Raw genomic sequence first — 21499 nt, 5'->3', positions numbered from 1 at the left:
CAAGTCTCCGGCGGCTGTGCAGTAGAGCGGACCCGACTGAGATCAGCTATTTTCGCCTATCTCCGTGCGGAAAGCCGCAACAGCGCCCCCGCTGGAGCCAGGAAAGGTAAATAAATCAGCGCTTATTGAGGGAGGATTCGGGGACACTTCGGGGGAGGCAGCGCTGGACTGCCTGCAGCTACAGCGGAGGGTGAAGCCTCATTGGGACCCTGAGGCTTCCCCCTCCCGAGGTGAGTACCCCCCAGGGGAACTTTGTTTTGTTACAGGTTCTCTTTAAAAGGAAATAATTATGGCAGCATTCATATCCCTGTCACTTCAGTTGCCCTTTAAGGGCCCGTTTCCACTACGGCGTTTTCGCCCGCGATTCTGCGGAGTTTCCCCGCTCATGATTCGCACGGGGAAACTCTGGCATAGGGGATGATGGGACCGCGGCGGAATCGCTTGCATGGCACGGCTCATGGGATTCACCTGCAATCCCCCCCACCCGCTCAGTGCGGCGTGCGTCTGCGAGGCGCACGCCGCACTAATGGAGATGAGCACTAAGAGTTTGAAATGACAAGCTCTTCCCCTACAGGAATCAATACCAAGATCATCGAAACTCGGGCACTACACAGCTGCAGATCTGCTCCCAGGCTCGTTTCCACCATAGCGAATCCGCATGCGGCGACGAGATGCGGATTCGCTTGTTACACTGAAGTGGCCGGGGCTGTTTCCACATGTGCGGCGTGCGGGAGCGATTTGGCGGCGGGCCAAATTTGCACGACGGGACCCACAGAATTTGCCTGCGTCGGGAATCCGTGCGAATCGCCGCTAATGTATTTAATAGTAAAAACGCATGCGTTTGTTACATGCGTTTTTACCCGCGATTTCGCACCTTTTTCAATGTTATTTTGCCCTGGCAGTGTCATGGTTAATTTCGCAAGGCACCCTGCCATGCGAAATTGCACGCGAAATCGCGGGTAAAAACGCATGCGGAAACGCATCCGCATGCGTTTTTACAAGCGTCGGAATGCCGGCGAAATCGCGTCGCAACAGTGGAAACGGGCCCGAATCTCAGCGAGTAGCTTTCAATGAAAAGCATAAACTTCTGGATGACACAATGTCAGGGCAGTGAAAGCGGCGTACATGGATATTAGCCGCCAGTCATTTTGGCGTAGGGTGAGCCGAATGATGGCTCACCCTGCTGCCGCATAAATTCTGGGCGGCGTTAATTACTATTCCACCTCGTAGTCGTAGCAACTGGGAAGGAGAAGTAATTCGGGGTCCGGCAATTGCAGTCACCCGGATTACACAGACATAACATTATGTCTAAGAGCAAATGCCAAAATGACCTGCTTCAGTTAATACTTAAAAATGAAGATAGGAAAACCGAGAGCCCAATATGGTGTAGTATTTTAAAGTTAATTGTGTAATTAGTTATAAAGTAACAAGGGTTATACTCACAAACAAGGGTTACCACACAGCAACCACTATTAAAGCAGGTGGGGAGAATTGGAACCTATCCCCACTCAGGTTAAGAAGTCACTCTCTGTAGAAAGGAAGGATATGGGGATACACCCCTCCGCCAAGGGTGGACTAGACGCAAATTTTTGAACAGAGGCGCTTGGCTGCTGTACATACCCTACTTGTTTCTCCACTATTTGCCTGATGAGGCGGAATTGTGACCTGCTAAACGCGTTGCATTTTGGAGTACCTAATAAATGTTATGTTGAATGAAAGTAACGTTTTTCAGTCTGTTAAATCTGCGAGGGAGGCAAGTCCACCAAAACTTTCCCCTTTTCAAACAGTTTTTCGATGTTTTTATTCTTGTTGGCGCCTCTGTTAAAAATTTGCTTCAGTGAATGTGTGAGATGCATGCTGGCTTACAAGGCAATATGAAATGTATAACTCTGTGCACCACCATATTGCCTAAGTAGCTTTTAACAAACAATGTGCATTCTAGGGTAGTTCCTTACTATCAAACTGCTGACTGTCTTGAACCACTAAAACCCATCATAACCATACAAGTTCCCAGGAGAATAAGTCTAAAATATGTTTAAAAAGGAATCACAGAGCTGTCTAACAGGCATCTGGATAAAACTGACATTATCACTTAAAAACCCCACAGTGACTATTCCCCATAGCATGGATAGATAAACAAATGGAACACCAGATAGAAACCAGACAAGATACTTTATTGTCTTTAAAGGAAATGGTCTGATATGGTGTGATAAAGATGAAAAGGGAAGAGAGTGTAAATCCGCAGTGATTATTACTGGGCATGAGAACACACACCACCACACAGTAATCACTTGTCACCATTCCAGTCTAGCATTCTATTACAATTGCTCTGGCAACAAAGCTTGTGTTAAATTGCAAATTCTTGCAGCTTTATCAGTGAAGTTCCGTCATGTGTGAAGGTTTAAAATACAGGTAAAAATGATTTGCTCTATGTGATGATCTGCTGACTGCGTGATAAATCAGTAGTAACCGAAGCGGATGACAGAACAGATTAGCCATAAAAAGAAATAATGCCCAGGCAAAAAAGATAATTATCTTTTCAAATTGAATAATTTATTTTTAAATAATTATACATGCATATGGCTTTGAAGCGTCAAGCCATTTTCTTGCGCTGTTATTGTTACTTGGTTGACGTAAATCTCAGAAATAAAATCTGGTGATATTTCTCTAGACAGACTTTCCAGGGTATTGAATGCTAAAAAAGTGAAATGCTAACATTTCTATAATGCTTTTTTTCACCCTATCTGAATCAAAGCACTTGAGAGCTGCAGCCATTAAAGGGAACCTGAAGTGAGAGGAATATGGAGGCTGCCATATTTACAGTAGAGTCCCAGTTACCTGGAATTCAACTAACCAGCAGCTTCAACCAACCAGCACAAATCACCGGCAGAACTCTCAGTGGTGAAGAACAACTTCTTAGGTTGTTTATGGGCTCTGCAGTGCTCAAAGACTGGGGTCCACGGCTCCCCCAAGGATAATATACTTTCAGTGACTGTATTTTAAAACGTACTACAGAGTGTTACTACAGACTGCTTAATCTAACCACACAAATAATTAAATGTTTCCATGTTTTATTGAACACACCATGCAAACATTCACCGTGCAGGCCCTCAGCCAGTACACTATGCAGGAGCTCTAATCTAAGGAATCTACCCTGTCATTGTCTAATATATTTACTGCTGGGCTCCAAATGATTTTAAAGTTAATTAATCTGATGCACAGACCGCTGGTAAATGCGTACGGCAATATTAGTGGCATTATGGTTAGCAAGGTAGCACACATTGTGCAATTAGCATGCCCTGGGCGGTATACTGGTAACACAAGCATTGCCAAGGTAATATGGGTTACAATTTTGCTGGCGATGGTACCGGTGATAGGAACCAATGCCAACCTTAACAGCTGCATGGCTTTGTACTGCACTGAGCAATACAGAACTAATGGCGGTAGTGTTCGGATTGATACTGTATATTAAATTCCTCCTAGAACCTGATTTAATACTACACGTTGCAGAACAAAAGAATGAGCAAATATCAAGCAGTTATCCATTTTCATGCCATACATTTTAGAGTGTATGGCCAGCTTTACATTGATTACTGCATACACTACAACTTTTTTATACCAATTGGAATAAGCAAACTCTGGGTAGAAACTCTGGTATAATTGTTTATATATATATTAGATATGAGACGAATCCAAAATTTCTTCAAAGCCAAAAAGATTCTCACATCTTTCAAATCTCTAATCTAACTGAATTCTGTACATAAGAATTATGTGATCCGTGTAAAAATAGTAGTTAGACCTAAAGCCCGTACCCACCTTGCAATTTTTCTGATGATTTTCCCGATGACTGGCAATTTTTTGAGTGATCTCGCATGTTGGGTACAGGCTCATAATCGTGCGATTAATGTCGCTAAGCTTTGCATGGCGGTAACAACCGTCACGGCGGAATGGAACTTTAAGATCCCTGATACTTCTTGCGCAAAGTACCATGAACCCTTGAAGTCTCATTCGCGCCCGTGGTGTAACACTGCGCATACCCCCCGGCAGGAAGGTGGATCGGGAGAGTGCTCGTCGTCAGGGAGACGTCGCTGGAACCATCTTCCTACATCGAGAGGCGAGTATGTAGCTTTAGAATAGTATATTCTAAGAATAACATCATTGTGCTAGATATGGGCCCCCCCCTTTAATTTATGCACGTCATGGTTATGTTGCTCTGATGCTCTAGCGCATAGCAAAGGGTCCGCACCTCAGGTGAGCGGTGGTCTGATGTGCGTGTGGACAGTGCGGTATTGAGACTCTTTTACCTTAGTATGGGGGTTTCTGAACTTTAACTGTCTGCTAGGCAACAGATGTGACTTTCCGCATCCCCCTTTAACCTAATAGATCTGGATTAGCACGGCCTTCCGTGCCTCGAATTACAGCATTGCTGCATCTGAGGAGGTGGGGTCAGAAAGATCCTTTAAGAAGGCGGCCCACTCCTCTAAGCCCCGCCCTGATGAAGCTTGGTGATACCAAGCGAAACTAGTCGGTGATTGGTTGCTGCCACCCAGCCCACCGGCCTCTGATCCACTAGGCGGTGACGCGTTGAGAACTCCGTGGAGATTGGCGTTCTGTGCCGGAGCAGTCTGTTCACTCTGAGAGGATCCTGCGCAAAGCGCAAGTGACGCCTGCGTTGGTGTATATCCCGGTGACAGCGAAGGACAGGAGCGGCCATCCATATGCGCTAGACGCACACACGCAAACCGGGTCTGCAGCGCCTATAGACCTCACGCCGGACCACACTCCTAGCCGGGGGCCCCCATTGGATTACAGCAATTACAGCCTGCCTGAGCGGCTGGAGCAAGATAGCCAGGTGAAGCGCACCAGCTCTGATGGACTTATGGAGTTCGTGAGTATGAAGTGCAAGGTTACTAGGCGCGTTGGCAGTTCTGAATGAGACTTTCCTGCGTCTGTTCGGGTAATGCTGAACGGCCCTGCTGATGCTTGCTGTTTCTATGCGGCTTCCCCCATTTTTTGCTCTCTGCCACTGCTCAAGGCTTCATTGATGGACATCCTTTGCTGCTTATGGGGTACCCCAGCGTATTGGGTTGTGTGAGTGGGGATGTGTGCCGGTGTGGATTGTGTGGCAGCTATGGTTTTTAAATGACAACAGCGCTGTTGCTCTTTTAGCTCAGTTGTCTATGTATAATTGGTCTCGCTTCATGTAGTCAATAAAGGTTTTCTAATTTTGCATACACCGGTGTGTCCCTAGGAGCCCTTTGTTTGCAAGGATTTTTGTTGACACAAATAAGGCTCAGGACATTGATCCAAACTTGGATAGGTGATGTTCTTTAATTACCTATGTTCCCAAATTTCCCTTTCCCTGTTCCCCGTTAAGCATATTCTAAGAATAACTACTATTCTTACATGCCGCACACAGTACTTATGTACAGGATTCGTTAGATTCGAGAATCTTTTAGGATTCGGATTTGAGGAAATTTTGGATTTGTCCCATCTCTAATATATACAAATCTTACTAGTGATATTCTTCTATGAATTATGCATTATTTACATCACTCCTGAGGAAAGAAAGAGAAAATGTTTTATTTCCCCTTACCACAAAGTTGGTCCTCAGCCTGGTTCAGTGAAGAAAAGATACCATCTGGTCCCTGCTTTGGAGACTGATGCTCCTCTGGCACTGACAAAGCTTCTTTATTTGGAGAAATTAAAGATTCCACATCTAAGAGACAGCCTTCAGTGGTTTTCTCATCTTGCACATTTTGGTCAGATTGCAGTGCATCATTCTGGGCTTGACAATCGCCTGAATAATTATAAATGTACAAAACACATTATTACTTGAGATGCACCAAAACACATTGGATTGTAAAAATTCTCCAAATAAAAGATACACATAAAAGATCATAATAATACAAACACTGATCAGCTTTGACATTAATGGGCACTGATCATCTTGTTAAGATACCACCTGTTAAAGAGTGAGATATATTCAATAGGAAAAGCAAAAATGCTGTTCTATGTGTTATGTGTAACCTAAAGGAACAATAAGCAAGCATTCAGATGTGAGTTATTTTGATGAGGGCAAAGTTGTGATAACTAGACAAATCGAGCATCTCCAAATCAGCAAGTTTTGTTGGGTCTTTGTGATATGCAGTTGTTAGTACTTAACTGGCCCAAGGAAGAACCTGTGACCGGGCAACAGGGACATGGGAGACCAAGGCTGACTGACACATACAGTGGTTTGCAAAAGTACTAGGCCCCCTTGAAGTTTTCCACATTTTGTCATATTACCACAAACATGAATCAATTTTATTGGACTTCCACGTGAAAGACCAATACAAAGTGTACACGTGAAAAGTGGAACAAAAATCATACATGATTCCAAACATTTAGAAAAAAAATAAATAACTGCTAAGGGGGGTGTGCGTAATTATTCAGCCCCCTTTGGTCTGAGTGCAGTCAGTTGCCCATAGACATTGCCTGATGAGTGCTAATGACTAAACAGAGTGCACCTGTGTGTAATCTAATGTCAGTACAAATACAGCTGCTCTGTGATGGCTTTAGAGGTTGTCTAATGGCCCATACTCCCGGGCAACTTTTTGGCATGTCGCTAGCACACGGGAGCGTGTGCGCAACATGCCGGCGACAGCTCGTCGCCAGGTCCCTCCGCATACACACGGCGGAGGGACCTGGCAACTGATGCGGCGGAAGCTGTCGCTGTTGCTCCTCCCCCCGCCGGAAGCACAATGTAATCCTTGCTTGTTGCCGTCGCTAGTCCGCGTACTCACGCGGACTAGCGACAGTTGCGGCGGAATTGCGGCGGTGACTGTCGCCAGGCGATTGACCGCGCCAATCGCCTGGTGACATCAGCGACGGGCGACAGTTCGGGGTGCGCGCCCGTGCAACGCCGCATACTCATGGGCGACCTGTCACCGCAACACGCGCGCGCCGCATGTTGCGGCGACAATTGTAGCCCGTGAGTATGGGCCATTAGAGAATATTGGGAGCAACAACACCATGAAGTCCAAAGAACACACCAGACAGGTCAAGGATAAAGTTATTGAGAAAGGGGGCTGAATACTTTTGCAAACCACTGTACATTGCTGAAAGACTTATTGGCAATGAGAAAGATGTATGAACAGTGTATTGCAGCTTGCAGGGCTGGGGCTGTGTAACCTATATGGTGGTGAAAAAAAAACAAGATCTAGATTTTTTTGGGTGTGATTAGTGATGAAGCTATTGGTAAATGAATGGGGGCCGGGAGTGCTGAAGTGTGAAAATTTCTTAGGCCCATAAGGGAAACACAACCTGTAGAGGTCCAGTGGTTAAAAGACGACCGAGGTGACATGTGACATGATGAGATAGACATGTTTCTGTATAGTGTCTAGCACATAAATAACTAGGTTGTGTTCCTTTTTTTCTTTTTCTGCCTGAAAGAGTTAAACATCAGGTATGCAAGTGACAGTTTTTGTCCGGGTCAGGACTGGGTCAGACTATAGCATAACCCTCACTAATAAGTAATTACAGCCATAAAACACTTTCCTGTTAGTAAATGGCTTCTGAATGCCGAAAAGATAAAAAAAGATAAATAATTCATAATATAAGAGCTCTAGCATACTTCAATGAAGGTGTCATTGAGCAGAGACAATGAAACAGTAAAAACTTAAAAACTAAATTTCAATATAAAATAAAACTGGGGTAGCTTAAAAAAGGTCATTTTTTGGAGGAGGATAGATACAATTGTTTTTCTCATCAGTTTAATTTTCACCTCGGATGTCCTTTGAGACATTTTAATGAAAAGTCTCTACAAATACTAGAACACCAAGGTATGCTTATTGCCAGGTCACGTAAAGAGAACCTGAACTGAAAATAAAAAGTTAAAATAACCATACACAGATCATACTTCCCTCCTGTGTAGTTTTACTCCTCAATCACTTTCTCCTCTCCTGCGTCCCATTTGTCCACTGTGATCAATGGAATTCTCCGTCCTCCATTTTAAAAGTGTCCATTACCCCATAACAGCTTCCTGGTCAGCACACTGTTATACTGTAATATCACCCACTTGAGCCATAGGAAAACATGGACATTACCTTGCACAGTTGTAACTGACAGCTGCTGATATATAGCTGACAGGAACTGGTATATTTCAGTTCTGACAAAATATTGTCAGAACTGGAAGGGATCAATGTAAGAAGAAAATTAGGGTTTTGAGAGGAAATAACGGTGAGGTTAGTATGTAATATTCATTTGCAGCTACATCATGTGTTTATTTTAAATAATTTTACTCGCTTCAGGTTCCCTTTGATACAAAGAATCTTGGTAATCTACTGTACATTAACTCTGTCACTCTCTATCACAAGATAAAGAAGTGGCTGTGTGCTGCATTATCTACTGACCTTCATTAAAAAGGAAATAAAAGATTCTTTTGGACGGGCTGTGAAATCTAGCATGAGAGGGAGGGGGAGCAGAACTGAACAAGGCCCATGGTGGGCTAGATTACCCCCCTCTGTCTCCTGATGATGCTTGTTGTCTTCAGGGTCTCTCCTGTTCCCTGTGCCTGTCCTATTCTTCCCCCTGACCGACCACCATGAGGTCCTCCAAGCACCGCCAAGTGATTCTGAACTGCACATGTGAGGGCTTTGAGCCGCACATGAGCCGTGGATGAGCACTTACTTTTGCTGTGCATGCTAGTAGCTCACGTTTTTTGTGCACAGATTTTCTGGGTCATGTGACTGATATTCTCAATGAGAATAAATCCAGATTGGGCAGCATGGTTGTGTAGTGGATAGCATTCTTGCCTTGCAGGGCTGAGTCCCTGGTTAGAAACCCAGCCAGAGCACTATCTGCATGGAGTTCGTAAGTTCTTACCGTGTCTGTGTGGGTTTCCTCCAAGCTCTTTGGCTTCCTCCCTCATCCCAATAAGCATACATAAGTTAATTATCTCCCTAAAAATTGGCCCTACCTAGGGCGTATGTCTATAGTAGGGATTAGATTGTGAGCCCCTTTGAGGGACAGTCTAATGACAAGACTATATACTCTTAAGTTTTGCAGAAGATGTCGGCACTATATAAATATTAAATAATAATAATCATATCATATGAAAATAATAGGAATAATGCCATAGCCATATTTACCTTAACAATAAAAACCTGTGAGGGTGAACTACAGCTGTTAAATTCAACAGACATGAAGGAGACAAGTAAAGCCAAGTAGGATGGAAGGAAGAAACTAACATACCTAGCTGTTAATACCCTGCTGTTTTACTCTCTAACTGTGTGAAAGAAAACATACTAAAAGTAATCAGAAGCTCAACACTACAAATCATGTCAAAAATACCTCAAAGAACTCCAGTGCTAAAGCTGTGAGCAAAGTACTTTAAAGAGAGGCAAAAGGACAAAATGTAAGAGTGATGACACTTGGTGTTAGAGTCCCCTATGAAGAACACAATATTTTGACTAGCTACTGGCTAAAATGGTACAATATTTATTTTTGTACAAAGAAGCTAGGAATGCAAGTACTCTTCTATCTAATTATGGCACAAAATAAATGCTAAACAAATTGTCAAAGGAGTTACTGGTAGTATATAATAATAGTACAATCATGGGTGCTTCAAAAAAAAAAAAAAAAAAAAAAAAAGTCAGAACTAATTTTAGGCTCAGTTCACATTGGCACAAAAACCGTTCCACTTAGAGGAACGAAACAGAACAGATCCAAAAGGAATCTATGCAAAGCAATAGGATCCATCCATTCAGAACAAATCCATACATTCCTTTACAATGAAAGGAACGCAAGTTTGGGTAGTTTGCGATAATTTTGGATCGGACAGACAAAGCGGAGGCCAACGGCGACGGCGGGGGGCGGGGGGAATGACACATAACAGAACACATGGATGAAAAACTGGTGCCCAAATGTAACAAACTGATTCTTTTGAAAAGGTTTTTACATGATCAGTTTTTGATCTGTGCTGTGTGAACCAAGTTTTAACTACTGACCTATACTTAGAATACAGTGAATACAGTTTTACGAATGGAGAATGTTAACAAATACTGCAAGGATGGTCATTTTTGCATAAATTGGGAAAGCATCAGAGTCACTGTTATGCTGGGCAAACACGGCGTCGAGGGTGGCTCGATTGATAATATCCGACGTGTCCGATCACCGCGGGGATTGATTCCGCGCTAGATACCCGTGGGCGGACAATAGCGGCAAATCGAGTGGAAGATAAGAAGCGCCGGCGGGATGAGCGGGAATCGATCCGGGCGCACGTGCGGATGAGCGGGGATGCGGCGGGAGTCGATCCGGCGGCTAATCGAGCCGCCGGATCGACTCGTGTATGCCCAGCATTAGGAGGCCATTGCTGTCTGGGCTTTGGATGAGATTACGCCATTTGTTTGGTACTGCTGACAAGGTTCTTTAAAATAAGACAGAGGTGAATGCCTTCAGTGGGGACACAGACAGCAATAAAATATTACTTACAGCATTTCCCTGTACACAAATTTGGATAAGGAAACACAGCCTATTGAAATCAATAGGCTGGAAACCGAATTCTCGTGAGGTGGAAAAAAAAAAAAAAGAATCGCACCATGCATGTGAATCCCCATAGCCATGCTAGAGGGATTTGGATGCATTCTTGCATCAGAGCAAGTGCTGAGGTTATTATTTTATGCAAGTTTGGCCACACACAATAATCTACGGCGCGCAACACCAAGGCCGAGCCTGGGTGGGTGCTGCGGGTGCAAGGCACCCAGGCGCCTGCCTCTGAGAGGCGCCGCCCGGCCGCCGCTCTCCCCCTGTGGCCGCCGCTCCCTCCCTCCCTCTAGCCGCCGGCGCCGCCGTGTCAGACCTCGATCAGGCAGGCGGGCGGGCGCTAGGATCTTGCACGCCGCACTGATATGCGGAAGTGACATCACTTCCGCATATAGAGCGGGTGCGTCCGGCGCCTTCTTACTGGTCGGGTCGCCCGCTGATTGAGGTCTGAAGCTGCTGCAAGGTGAGGGGGGAGCAGCGGCGGCGGGAGGGGAGGGTTGGGTGCGCTCCTGTCACTCAATACTTAAACGGGGACCCTATACCCCCTGGCTACATATCCTGGGCACATATTACTCCCTGGCTACATATCCTGGGCACATATTACTCCCTGGCTACATATCCTGGGCACATATTACCCCCTGGCTACATATCCTGGGCACATATTACCCCCTGGCTACATATCTTGGGCACATATTACCCCCTGGCTACATATCCTAAGCACTAATACCCCCTGGCTACATATCCTGGGCACAAATACCCCCTGGCTACATATCCTGGGCACAAATACCCCCTGGCTACATATCCTGGGCACAAATACTCCCTGGCTACATATCCTGGGCACAAATACCCCCTGGCTACATATCCTGGGCACAAATACCCCCTGGCTACATATCCTGGGCACTTTATACCCCCTGGCTACATATCCTGGGCACATATTACTCCCTGGCTACATATCCTGGGCACATATTACCCCCTGGCTACATATCCTGGGCACTTAATACCCCCTGGCTACATATCCTGGGCACTTAATACCCCCTGGCTACATATCCTGGGCACTTAATACCCCTTGGCTACATATCCTGGGCACTTAATACCCCCTGGCTACATATCCTGGGCACTTAATACCCCCTGGCTACATATCCTGGGCACTTAATACCCCCTGGCTACATATCCTGGGCACTTAATACCCCCTGGCTACATATCCTGGGCACTTAATACCCCCTGGCTACATATCCTGGGCACAAATACCCCCTGGCTACATATCCTGGGCACAAATACCCCCTGGCTACATATCCTGGGCACAAATACCCCCTGGCTACATATCCTGGGCACTTTATACCCCCTGGCTACATATCCTGGGCACTAATACCCCCTGGCTACATATCCTGGGCACTTTATACCCCCTGGCTACATATCCTGGGCACATATTACTCCCTGGCTACATATCCTGGGCACATATTACCCCCTGGCTACATATCCTGGGCACTTAATACCCCCTGGCTACATATCCTGGGCACTTAATACCCCCTGGCTACATATCCTGGGCACTTAATACCCCTTGGCTACATATCCTGGGCACTTAATACCCCCTGGCTACATATCCTGGGCACTTAATACCCCCTGGCTACATATCCTGGGCACTTAATACCCCCTGGCTACATATCCTGGGCACTTAATACCCCCTGGCTACATATCCTGGGCACTTAATACCCCCTGGCTACATATCCTGGGCACAAATACCCCCTGGCTACATATCCTGGGCACAAATACCCCCTGGCTACATATCCTGGGCACAAATACCCCCTGGCTACATATCCTGGGCACTTTATACCCCCTGGCTACATATCCTGGGCACTAATACCCCCTGGCTACATATCCTGGGCACATATTACTCCCTGGCTACATATCCTGGGCACATATTACCCCCTGGCTACATATCCTGGGCACTTAATACCCCCTGGCTACATATCCTGGGCACTTAATACCCCCTGGCTACATATCCTGGGCACTTAATACCCCCTGGCTACATATCCTGGGCACTTAATACCCCCTGGCTACATATCCTGGGCACTTAATACCCCCTGGCTACATATCCTGGGCACTTAATACCCCCTGGCTACATATCCTGGGCACTTAATACCCCCTGGCTACATATCCTGGGCACTTAATACCCCCTGGCTACATATCCTGGGCACTTAATACCCCCTGGCTACATATCCTGGGCACTTTATACCCCCTGGCTACATATCCTGGGCACTTAATACCCCCTGGCTACATATCCTGGGCACTTAATACCCCCTGGCTACATATCCTGGGCACTTAATACCCCCTGGCTACATATCCTGGGCACTTAATACCCCCTGGCTACATATCCTGGGCACTTAATACCCCCTGGCTACATATCCTGGGCACTTAATACCCCCTGGCTACATATCCTGGGCACTTAATACCCCCTGGCTACATATCCTGGGCACTTAATACCCCCTGGCTACATATCCTGGGCACAAATACCCCCTGGCTACATATCCTGGGCACAAATACCCCCTGGCTACATATCCTGGGCACAAATACCCCCTGGCTACATATCCTGGGCACAAATACCCCCTGGCTACACATCCTGGGCACTTTATACCCCCTGGCTACATATCCTGGGCACTAATACCCCCTGGCTACATATCCTGGGCACATATTACTCCCTGGCTACATATCCTGGGCACATATTACCCCCTGGCTACATATCCTGGGCACTTAATACCCCCTGGCTACATATCCTGGGCACTTAATACCCCCTGGCTACATATCCTGGGCACTTAATACCCCTTGGCTACATATCCTGGGCACTTAATACCCCCTGGCTACATATCCTGGGCACTTAATACCCCCTGGCTACATATCCTGGGCACTTAATACCCCCTGGCTACATATCCTGGGCACTTAATACCCCCTGGCTACATATCCTGGGCACTTAATACCCCCTGGCTACATATCCTGGGCACTTAATACCCCCTGGCTACATATCCTGGGCACTTAATACCCCCTGGCTACATATCCTGGGCACTTAATACCCCCTGGCTACATATCCTGGGCACTTAATACCCCCTGGCTACATATCCTGGGCACTTAATACCCCCTGGCTACATATCCTGGGCACTTAATACCCCCTGGCTACATATCCTGGGCACTTAATACCCCCTGGCTACATATCCTGGGCACTTAATACCCCCTGGCTACATATCCTGGGCACTTAATACCCCCTGGCTACATATCCTGGGCACTTTATACCCCCTGGCTACATATCCTGGGCACTAATACCCCCTGGCTACATATCCTGGGCACATATTACCCCCTGGCTACATATCCTGGGCACATATTACCCCCTGGCTACATATCTTGGGCACATATTACCCCCTGGCTACATATCCTGGGCACTTAATACCCCCTGGCTACATATCCTGGGCACTTAATACCCCCTGGCTACATATCCTGGGCACTTAATACCCCCTGGCTACATATCCTGGGCACTAATACTCCCTGGCTACATATCCTGGGCACTAATGCCCCCTGGCTACATATCCTGGGCACTAATACCCCCTGGCTACATATCCTGGGCACTAATACCCCCTGGCTACATATCCTGGGCACTAATACCCCCTGGCTACATATCCTGGGCACTAATACCCCCTGGCTACATATCCTGGGCACTAATACCCCCTGGCTACATATCCTGGGCACTACTACCCCCTGGCTACATATCCTGGGTACAAATACCCCTGGCTACATATCCTGGGCACAAATACCCCCTGGCTACATATCCTGGGCACAAATACCCCCTGGCTACAAATCCTGGGCACAAATACCCCCTGGCTACATATCCTGGGCACATATACCCCCTGGCTACATATCCTGGGCACATATACCCCCTGGCTACATATCCTGGGCACATATACCCCCTGGCTACATATCCTGGGCACATATACCCCCTGGCTACATATCCTGGGCACATATACCCCCTGCCTACATATAGTGGGCACATATACCCCCTGCCTACATATACTGGGGACATATACCCCCTGCCTACATATACTGGGGACATATGCCCCCTGCCTACATATACTGGGGACATATATCCCTGGCTATATATTCTGAGGACACTGGCTGTTTGTCATTATGTGCATTTGCTGGTGAAAAGCAGTCTCTTGTTATGTGCATTTACTGGTGAAAAGCAGTCTCTTGTTATGTGCATTTACTGGTGAAAAGCGGTCTCTTGTTATGTGCATTTACTGGTGAAAAGCGGTCTCTTGTTATGTGCATTTACATGGGGAAAAGCTGTCTCCTATGTGGATTTAGTGGGGAAATTTTGTCAGTAAAAATCTTTTGTCAGTAAATTTTTAGGTATTTGTCAGTAAAAAATAACGTGAAAGGTTGGCAACACTGGCTGTGTGGCGCAACGGGAAAGATACAGGCAGCCCACCTTGGGCTTGGCAGGGGGGAGGAGCCGATGTCAGCGAGCGAGAGTAGGGTGGCCGCAGGCAGCCATAAATATGCAGTGTGTGACTGCGTCGCACTCGCAGAGCCTCTCAGCCTGAGTCAGTCCAGAGACCAGCAGACTCGCAGGAAGCCAAAGCCAGCCAGGAGCAAGCCCATGGAAGGGGGGTAGGAATGGGGTATCACATGCATGCGTAAAGAGGTGGAAGGTGTGGGTGTGATTAGGCAGGACATGGGTGTGGTTATGTGGTTGGGCGCGGTTAATTTAACCACTCCCATAGGCGCCAGAGAAAATCTTGCACCCAGGTGCCAGGCACCCCAGGCTCACCCCTGCGCAACACGTCCAACTGTTTGATTACATTCAGTTTATTGATAGAAAGAGCGATCAGGAAAACCTCCGATAAATGAATGGGGGAATGATAATTGCATAGTGTCATACTACACTTAGTGGTTACACTATTTCAGAAGAAATCTAAAAGGAGACTCAGGGCTCGTCACACTATGTGCGGTGCTGTCAGCTATGACATACAGCACATGGGGTGTAAGCTGTTTAGTAATATGAGAGCCCATTGACTTTCATGTTATCATTCAGAGGCACAGAATGTATGCCCCCCCCCCACTTGCAAAAAGATAGCATGAGGCCCCCTGGATCCATATACCCCTCAACCCCCCTCCCCCACAAGTGCAACCAGCCAATAAAGAATAAAACAAAAATATAGCTCAAGTGCTGCTGGTCTCCTCCATGCATCACAGGCGCACAATCTCTGCTGCCATCCTCTGAATCTTCATCACATGACTCACCTCTGTCATGTGATCGGCAGTTAACAAGTGTCAGCAGAAACAGCCGCATGGAGAAGACCCACAGTCCTGGAGCAGGTAAATATTACACTGCTACTCTGCATGCAGGTGGGGAGCGGGAGGAGGAATGGTTATTGTTATGCCCGTTACCATTCACAGTACAGAGAGTGTTTCTGCCCGTAACGATGTACAGTATCTTGTCTGACTATGATGCATGCGGTTTCCTGTATGGTTTTAAACCTATATACATTCCATTACAGCTTTGTGCCTAAGAGATCATGGTTTTTCTTTTTCTCTTTTGCTTTCAGACAGAAGATTCAAACTTTACAGAATTGGTGCAAGAAAGGACATAAGTTAAATATTTACAAGTTGATATACCTAGTTTATGGTGCAAAGTGCACAGCTCTGCAGTAACCTGTAACGCACATTAAATCTAATTTCACAGACCACCCCCAAGTATTCTACAGAAAAATTATTTGTAAATGATCTCCATGTGCCTCTATACATCACAACTGTATGAATCTTGTCACTAAATCTGCTCCTTTCCCTAATAGTTAAATCTATCCCTTACCAGAAAGTTGGTCTTCATCCTTGTCTGAAGTAGCAACCACAGAAACCATCCCTAAGGAGTCCGGACTTTCAACTTCCGGCACTCTCTCTGCTTCAGGTGAGATTAAAGAATCGGGATTCACGGGAGGGCTTTTACTCGTCTCATTATCTTGCAGAGAGGATTCCTCTTCATCTTTTGTAGAACTTGGAGAACCTGCAAATCAAAGTACCGTAGTTCCAGCATGTCAGTGATGGTAGTTTTTTTCTTTCTGTTTTGAATAAAGTTTAGCAAAGGCAAGACACACTGGTGGGTAAGAACATAGATGCATGGTGGGGCAAAGATAATTCTACCTCCATCACAAAACGATTCCATCACAGCAATTTAGGGTTGTCAATAATCCAGTTTGTTGCTGAGGACAAAGAAATGCAATGTACAGTGCTACAGAAGATGACAGTGTTATAGAAATCATCATTAAAGGACCCATCCAGAAAAAAAAAAAAAAAAGTAAGCAGTTAAAATCTGACAGAACTGACAGGTTTTGGACTAGTTCATCTCCTCATAGGGCATTTTCACGATTTTCTTTGTTTTCAGAAGGGCCCGTTTCCACTAGCGCAGAAATTGGGCCAAATCTAAAGTTTTCCCGCAGGCAAATCGCGTGGGGGAACTCTGCCATAGGGAATAATGGTGTCACCGGCCGAATCACTTGCCATTCACTTGCAGATTCGGCCAACATTGCTGTCAGTTTTGGTGCGAGTGGCAGCAAATCCCATAGCTGTGCATGGCACGGCTTCCGAAATTCAGCTGCACACTCACAGAAGAGGAAGTGCTGCCGCGTATCCTACAAGACGCGCGGCAGCACTTCAGCTTTTGCGAGTGGAAAGTGGAAACCCAGCCTAAGCATTTCCTGAATGACAGTTGCTAAGTCTAACTGACATAATAGTGAGCAAGTGAGAAGGGAGGCTGGCAAGTATCTTTTAATTTTGGCAGTTAAACTGCCATTCAGGAAATGCTTTTGAAAATAAAGAAAACCCTGAGAATCCCTCCTGAGGAGATGAACTAGTCCAAAACCTGTGGCTTCTGTCATATTTTAACTGCATTATTTTCTTGCTGGAGTGGTCCTTTAATAATCATTTCTTAAACCACATTTCTTAAACTTTCTGCCGGAACGCCTTTTGTCTTTTAATAAAGATTATCTATAGACTTCTTTTTACCATATAAGAGGTTTATCATAAAATTATAAACAGGATAATCAATTTTACAATTACAATTAAGGTATTTACAATTTATAATTACTGGGACAAACCTGCCTCAATGGGCGACAATACTTGCATACCAAAGACACTGGTAAGCACGCTAAAGCAGAATCTGTAAACACTTATGGATTATGTAAGCAGGAACCACAGGGCTGAGCTGACTGTAAAGGTGTGGGAATGAGCACTATGCAGACATGCTACAGAGCACTCAAGCTGCTACAAATCCCGGGTGTTGGCATTTTACCGTCAGACCTGATGAAGCTGGACATCCCCACAAAATACATTGTACTTGTGTTTTTATGCAAATAAAATTAAAACTTTCCACCAAATAAGCCTGATGTGTATCTTCTGAAGGAGGTAAGCCAACTTTACCTATCCTTTTGAGACTATTTTTAATTATTTTATATTTTTTTGGGCTCCTCCACCTAGTAATTAAAATATACAGACATGCTTTTCAACTATAGCCAAACAGGGTGTACTGTACAATAGGGAGAGGAAAAGGGACTCGGGAAGATTTTGGTAGTTTGCAATGGTAAAAAGGTTACTCCTTTGGAGTTCATTGGGTCTAATTGTACTTTTTCCCCAGGCTTCCATGAGTTTCAGCCCATTGCTTTCTCTTACCAGTGATGTCTTTTATTAGCTCTGTCTGGAGTTGGAGCTTTGCTTCGCCTAGTATTTTCACCACAGATTCTGGTGGACTCTTGCCCCATTCACGCCTCTGGTGATCTCCTGCTTCCAGATTTATTACGCCACCAATCGTAACACCTGAAGGGAAGCATGTGTAAAATGTACTATAGCCACAATAAAATTAGGTAAGTCTGTTCCATCCCTGCACGTTACACACAACACAATTCTCAAAAACTGGGGTTTTTTTCGAACAGTTTCTTCCAGTTTTATTCTTCATTCGCAATATCTTCAAAAATTGCGGACAAGACGTATGAATACAAGTTCAGAGTTCCATCACAAAAAGACTGCCTGACGTGTTTCACGGCCAATAGCCGCTTCCTCAGAGGCACACTGTATGCAAACAGACAATGGACCAAGACAAGTGACGCTGCAATCTGTAATCTATGGAGAAGCTGCGCTCATAGATTACAGATTGCAGCGTCACTTGTCTTGGTCCATTGTCGATGTTTGCATATAGTGTGCCTCTGAGGAAGCGGCTATTGGCCGTGAAACACGTGTCAGGCAGTCTTTTTGTGATGGAACTCTGAACTTGTATCCATACGTCTTGTCCGCAATTTTTGAAGATATTGTGAATGAAGAATAAATAGAGAAACTGTTCGAAAAAAAGCCTCAGTTTTTGAGGATTGTGTTGTGTGCATAACATGTACCCAAAACATTAACTCAAAAGATTTGTGTCCTCTGCACAGTATTTTTTCTTTTAGAATTTTAAATGTGGTTTTTACAGCAGAGCGCAACACTGATTTCAAAGCAGAAGATGTTACCAGCACATCCCATAATAAGCCAAAGACGCAAATAGCTTGATTTATCAGGGCTACATTACAGGAGTGTGAATAAAACATCAAGTATTCCAGAATTCCAGCTAGTTTATGTCGGCTTACCTTCAGCTGGGAAGAAAGTGTCCTCTACAAGTGTAAACTGCGAGAGGGGAATCACAGGGGGGGCTTCTGCTTGCCACTTCTTCCGATCACCAGCTACCGGCTCCCCGCTTTGCAGCTGGTCCTCCGCATCAGTCTTCTGGCTCTTTTCTTCAACATTCTTTAGTGCACATCCAACTTCTTCCTGAGCTTTGAGGTTCTGATTTAACCTCTTAAGTATTTGTCGCTTTTCATTCTAAGATTGGAACAAAACATGACCGTTCACTTAGCCCATGCTCATCGTAATCTATAATAATTTAGAGTAATATAATTGGTCACCCGTTGATCAGTTCACAGGAATACAATGAGCAAAAAAGAAAACGGTGTGGGTTTAAAGGAAATCAGAGTCGAATGTAATAAAAAAAAAAAAAAAAAAAAAAAAAAAAAAGATTCATACATACCTGGGGCTTCTCCAGCCCCATCCGCACGGATCGCTCCCATGCCGCCGTCCTCAGTCTTCTTCTGCACCGTGTCCCGTTAGTTCGGCCAGTCGCGGCTAGTCTGACGCAAGCGCTGTGCGCACTCCACAGCGGAGAGTAGTACTATTTTCCACCAGAGGGAGACGGAGGGAGCGCACTGCACTAGCTCAGACTGGCCGAACTAACAGGACCCGGTGCAGAAGAAGGAGAAGACTGAGGACGGCGACGTGGGAGCGATCCGTGCGGATGGGGCTGGAGGAAGCCCCAGGTATGTATAAATCTTTTAATTACATTCATCTCTGGCACAATTTAAGGGCCCATAACAAATGATACAAAAAAAGTATAACGTGCTTTTAACCACTTGAGGACCGCCCCCAGCCGATGGGCGGCGGCAAAGACCGGGCCCAAACGACCGCAATACGCCCATCGGCGGGGGCGGCATCAGCGGTGGCTGTGCGGCGATCGCGTCATCAATGACGTGATCGCCGCTGGCAATAGGCTCCGCCCACCCTGCTCGGAAACCCGCCGGCCAATTAGCAGCGCCGGCGGGTTTCAAATGCGGCGATCGGGCCAATCAGAGGAGTATAATATACTTTGTTATTGTAACAAAGTGTATTATACTGGCTGCCTCCTCCGCTGATGGTCACTCGTCGTGCGACCATCAGAGAGGACGGCAGCACAGTAAGAGACACCAAACACACACACTTTAGCCCACCCAGACCCCCCGATCGCCCACCCCAGCCCTCAGAACCACCCCTGATCACCCCAGCACACCCAAGCACCCCCATAAAAACCCATCAATCACTCCCTGTCACTATCTAGCGATGCTATCCCCTAGATTAGGTCCCTAACTGCCCCCTAGGGTCCCCTGATCACCCCCCCCTACCCTCAGATCCCCTCCCCCAGACCACCCCCCTGTATACTGTATACATTTGTATACAGCTGCTTTACCCACTGATCACCTGCCTATCACCTCTTGTCACCACCACCCATCAGAGCAGACCCTAAACTGTCACTTGGGGGTACCTGATCACCCACCCAGACCCTCAGACCCCCCCTCCTGGTAACCTCCCCAGTGCATTGTTTACATCTATTCCCCCCTGTAATCCCTCACTGATCTCCTATCGTCTCCCCCTGTGTCTGCCACCCACCAGATCAGGACCCAGTCTGCCCTGTGCGGGCACCTAATCAACCCCCCCACACCCTCAGATCGCCCTCAGACCCCCCCTCCCCCCAATCACCTTCCCAGTGCATTGTATTTGATTGTGCTGTAATTGTATTTGATTGTGCTGACATTCAATTTGATTGTGCTGACATTCTATTTGATTGTGCTGTAATTGTATTTGATTGTCCCGTGATTGGCTTTGATTGTCCCGTGATTGGCTTTGATTGCCCTGTGATTGGCCTGTGATTGGCCCGTGATCGGCTTTGATTGTCCCGTGATCGGCTTTGATTGTCCCGTGATTGGTTTGATTGGCCTGTGATTGGCTTTGATTGTGCCGTGATTGGTTTGATTGCCCTGTGATTGGCTTTGATTGGCCTTTGATTGGCCTTGATTGGTCCATGATTGGCTTTGATTGTCCCGTGAATTGAGTGCCCTGTGATTGGCCTGCGATTGCCCTGTGATTGCCTTTGATTGTCCTGTGATTGTTTCTGATTGCCTCTGATTCCCGACTCGCCACCACCCCCCTGTCACTATTCTAGTGATCTAAAAACAGTGATTAGTGAAAACTGTCACTTTTTTAGTATCACTAGTGTTAGCAGTTAGGCCAGTTAGCTAGGCCCCTTTGTAAGTGTCAGTTAGTGCTCAGCCCACTGCACCACAGTCACTAATTAGCGTCATCACTGTCGCTAATCAACATTGGTACT

The 21499-nt window shown here is 46.1% G+C and overlaps 1 protein-coding gene across 4 annotated transcripts in view; it reads right to left on the bottom strand.

Annotated features, from left to right (window-relative positions):
• The window catches only part of NEK1 (NIMA related kinase 1), a 208340-nt gene that overhangs the window by 39409 nt on the left and 147432 nt on the right, over positions 1–21499 (bottom strand). For all 4 annotated transcript variants that reach the window (XM_068278807.1, XM_068278809.1, XM_068278808.1 and 1 more), the window contains 4 exons: positions 19176–19407; positions 18232–18375; positions 16379–16570; positions 5597–5800 (listed from right to left, as the gene is read on the bottom strand). In XM_068278807.1, coding sequence (XP_068134908.1) covers positions 5597–5800; positions 16379–16570; positions 18232–18375; positions 19176–19407 — 772 coding nt within the window. The remainder of the gene's footprint in view (positions 1–5596; positions 5801–16378; positions 16571–18231; positions 18376–19175; positions 19408–21499) is intronic.

This window comes from Hyperolius riggenbachi, chromosome 1 (assembly GCF_040937935.1).
Source record: "Hyperolius riggenbachi isolate aHypRig1 chromosome 1, aHypRig1.pri, whole genome shotgun sequence".
Lineage (NCBI taxonomy): Eukaryota > Metazoa > Chordata > Amphibia > Anura > Hyperoliidae > Hyperolius > Hyperolius riggenbachi.
The sequence above is the reverse complement of the archived record's forward strand: the minus strand, read 5'-3'. Positions and strand labels throughout refer to the sequence as shown.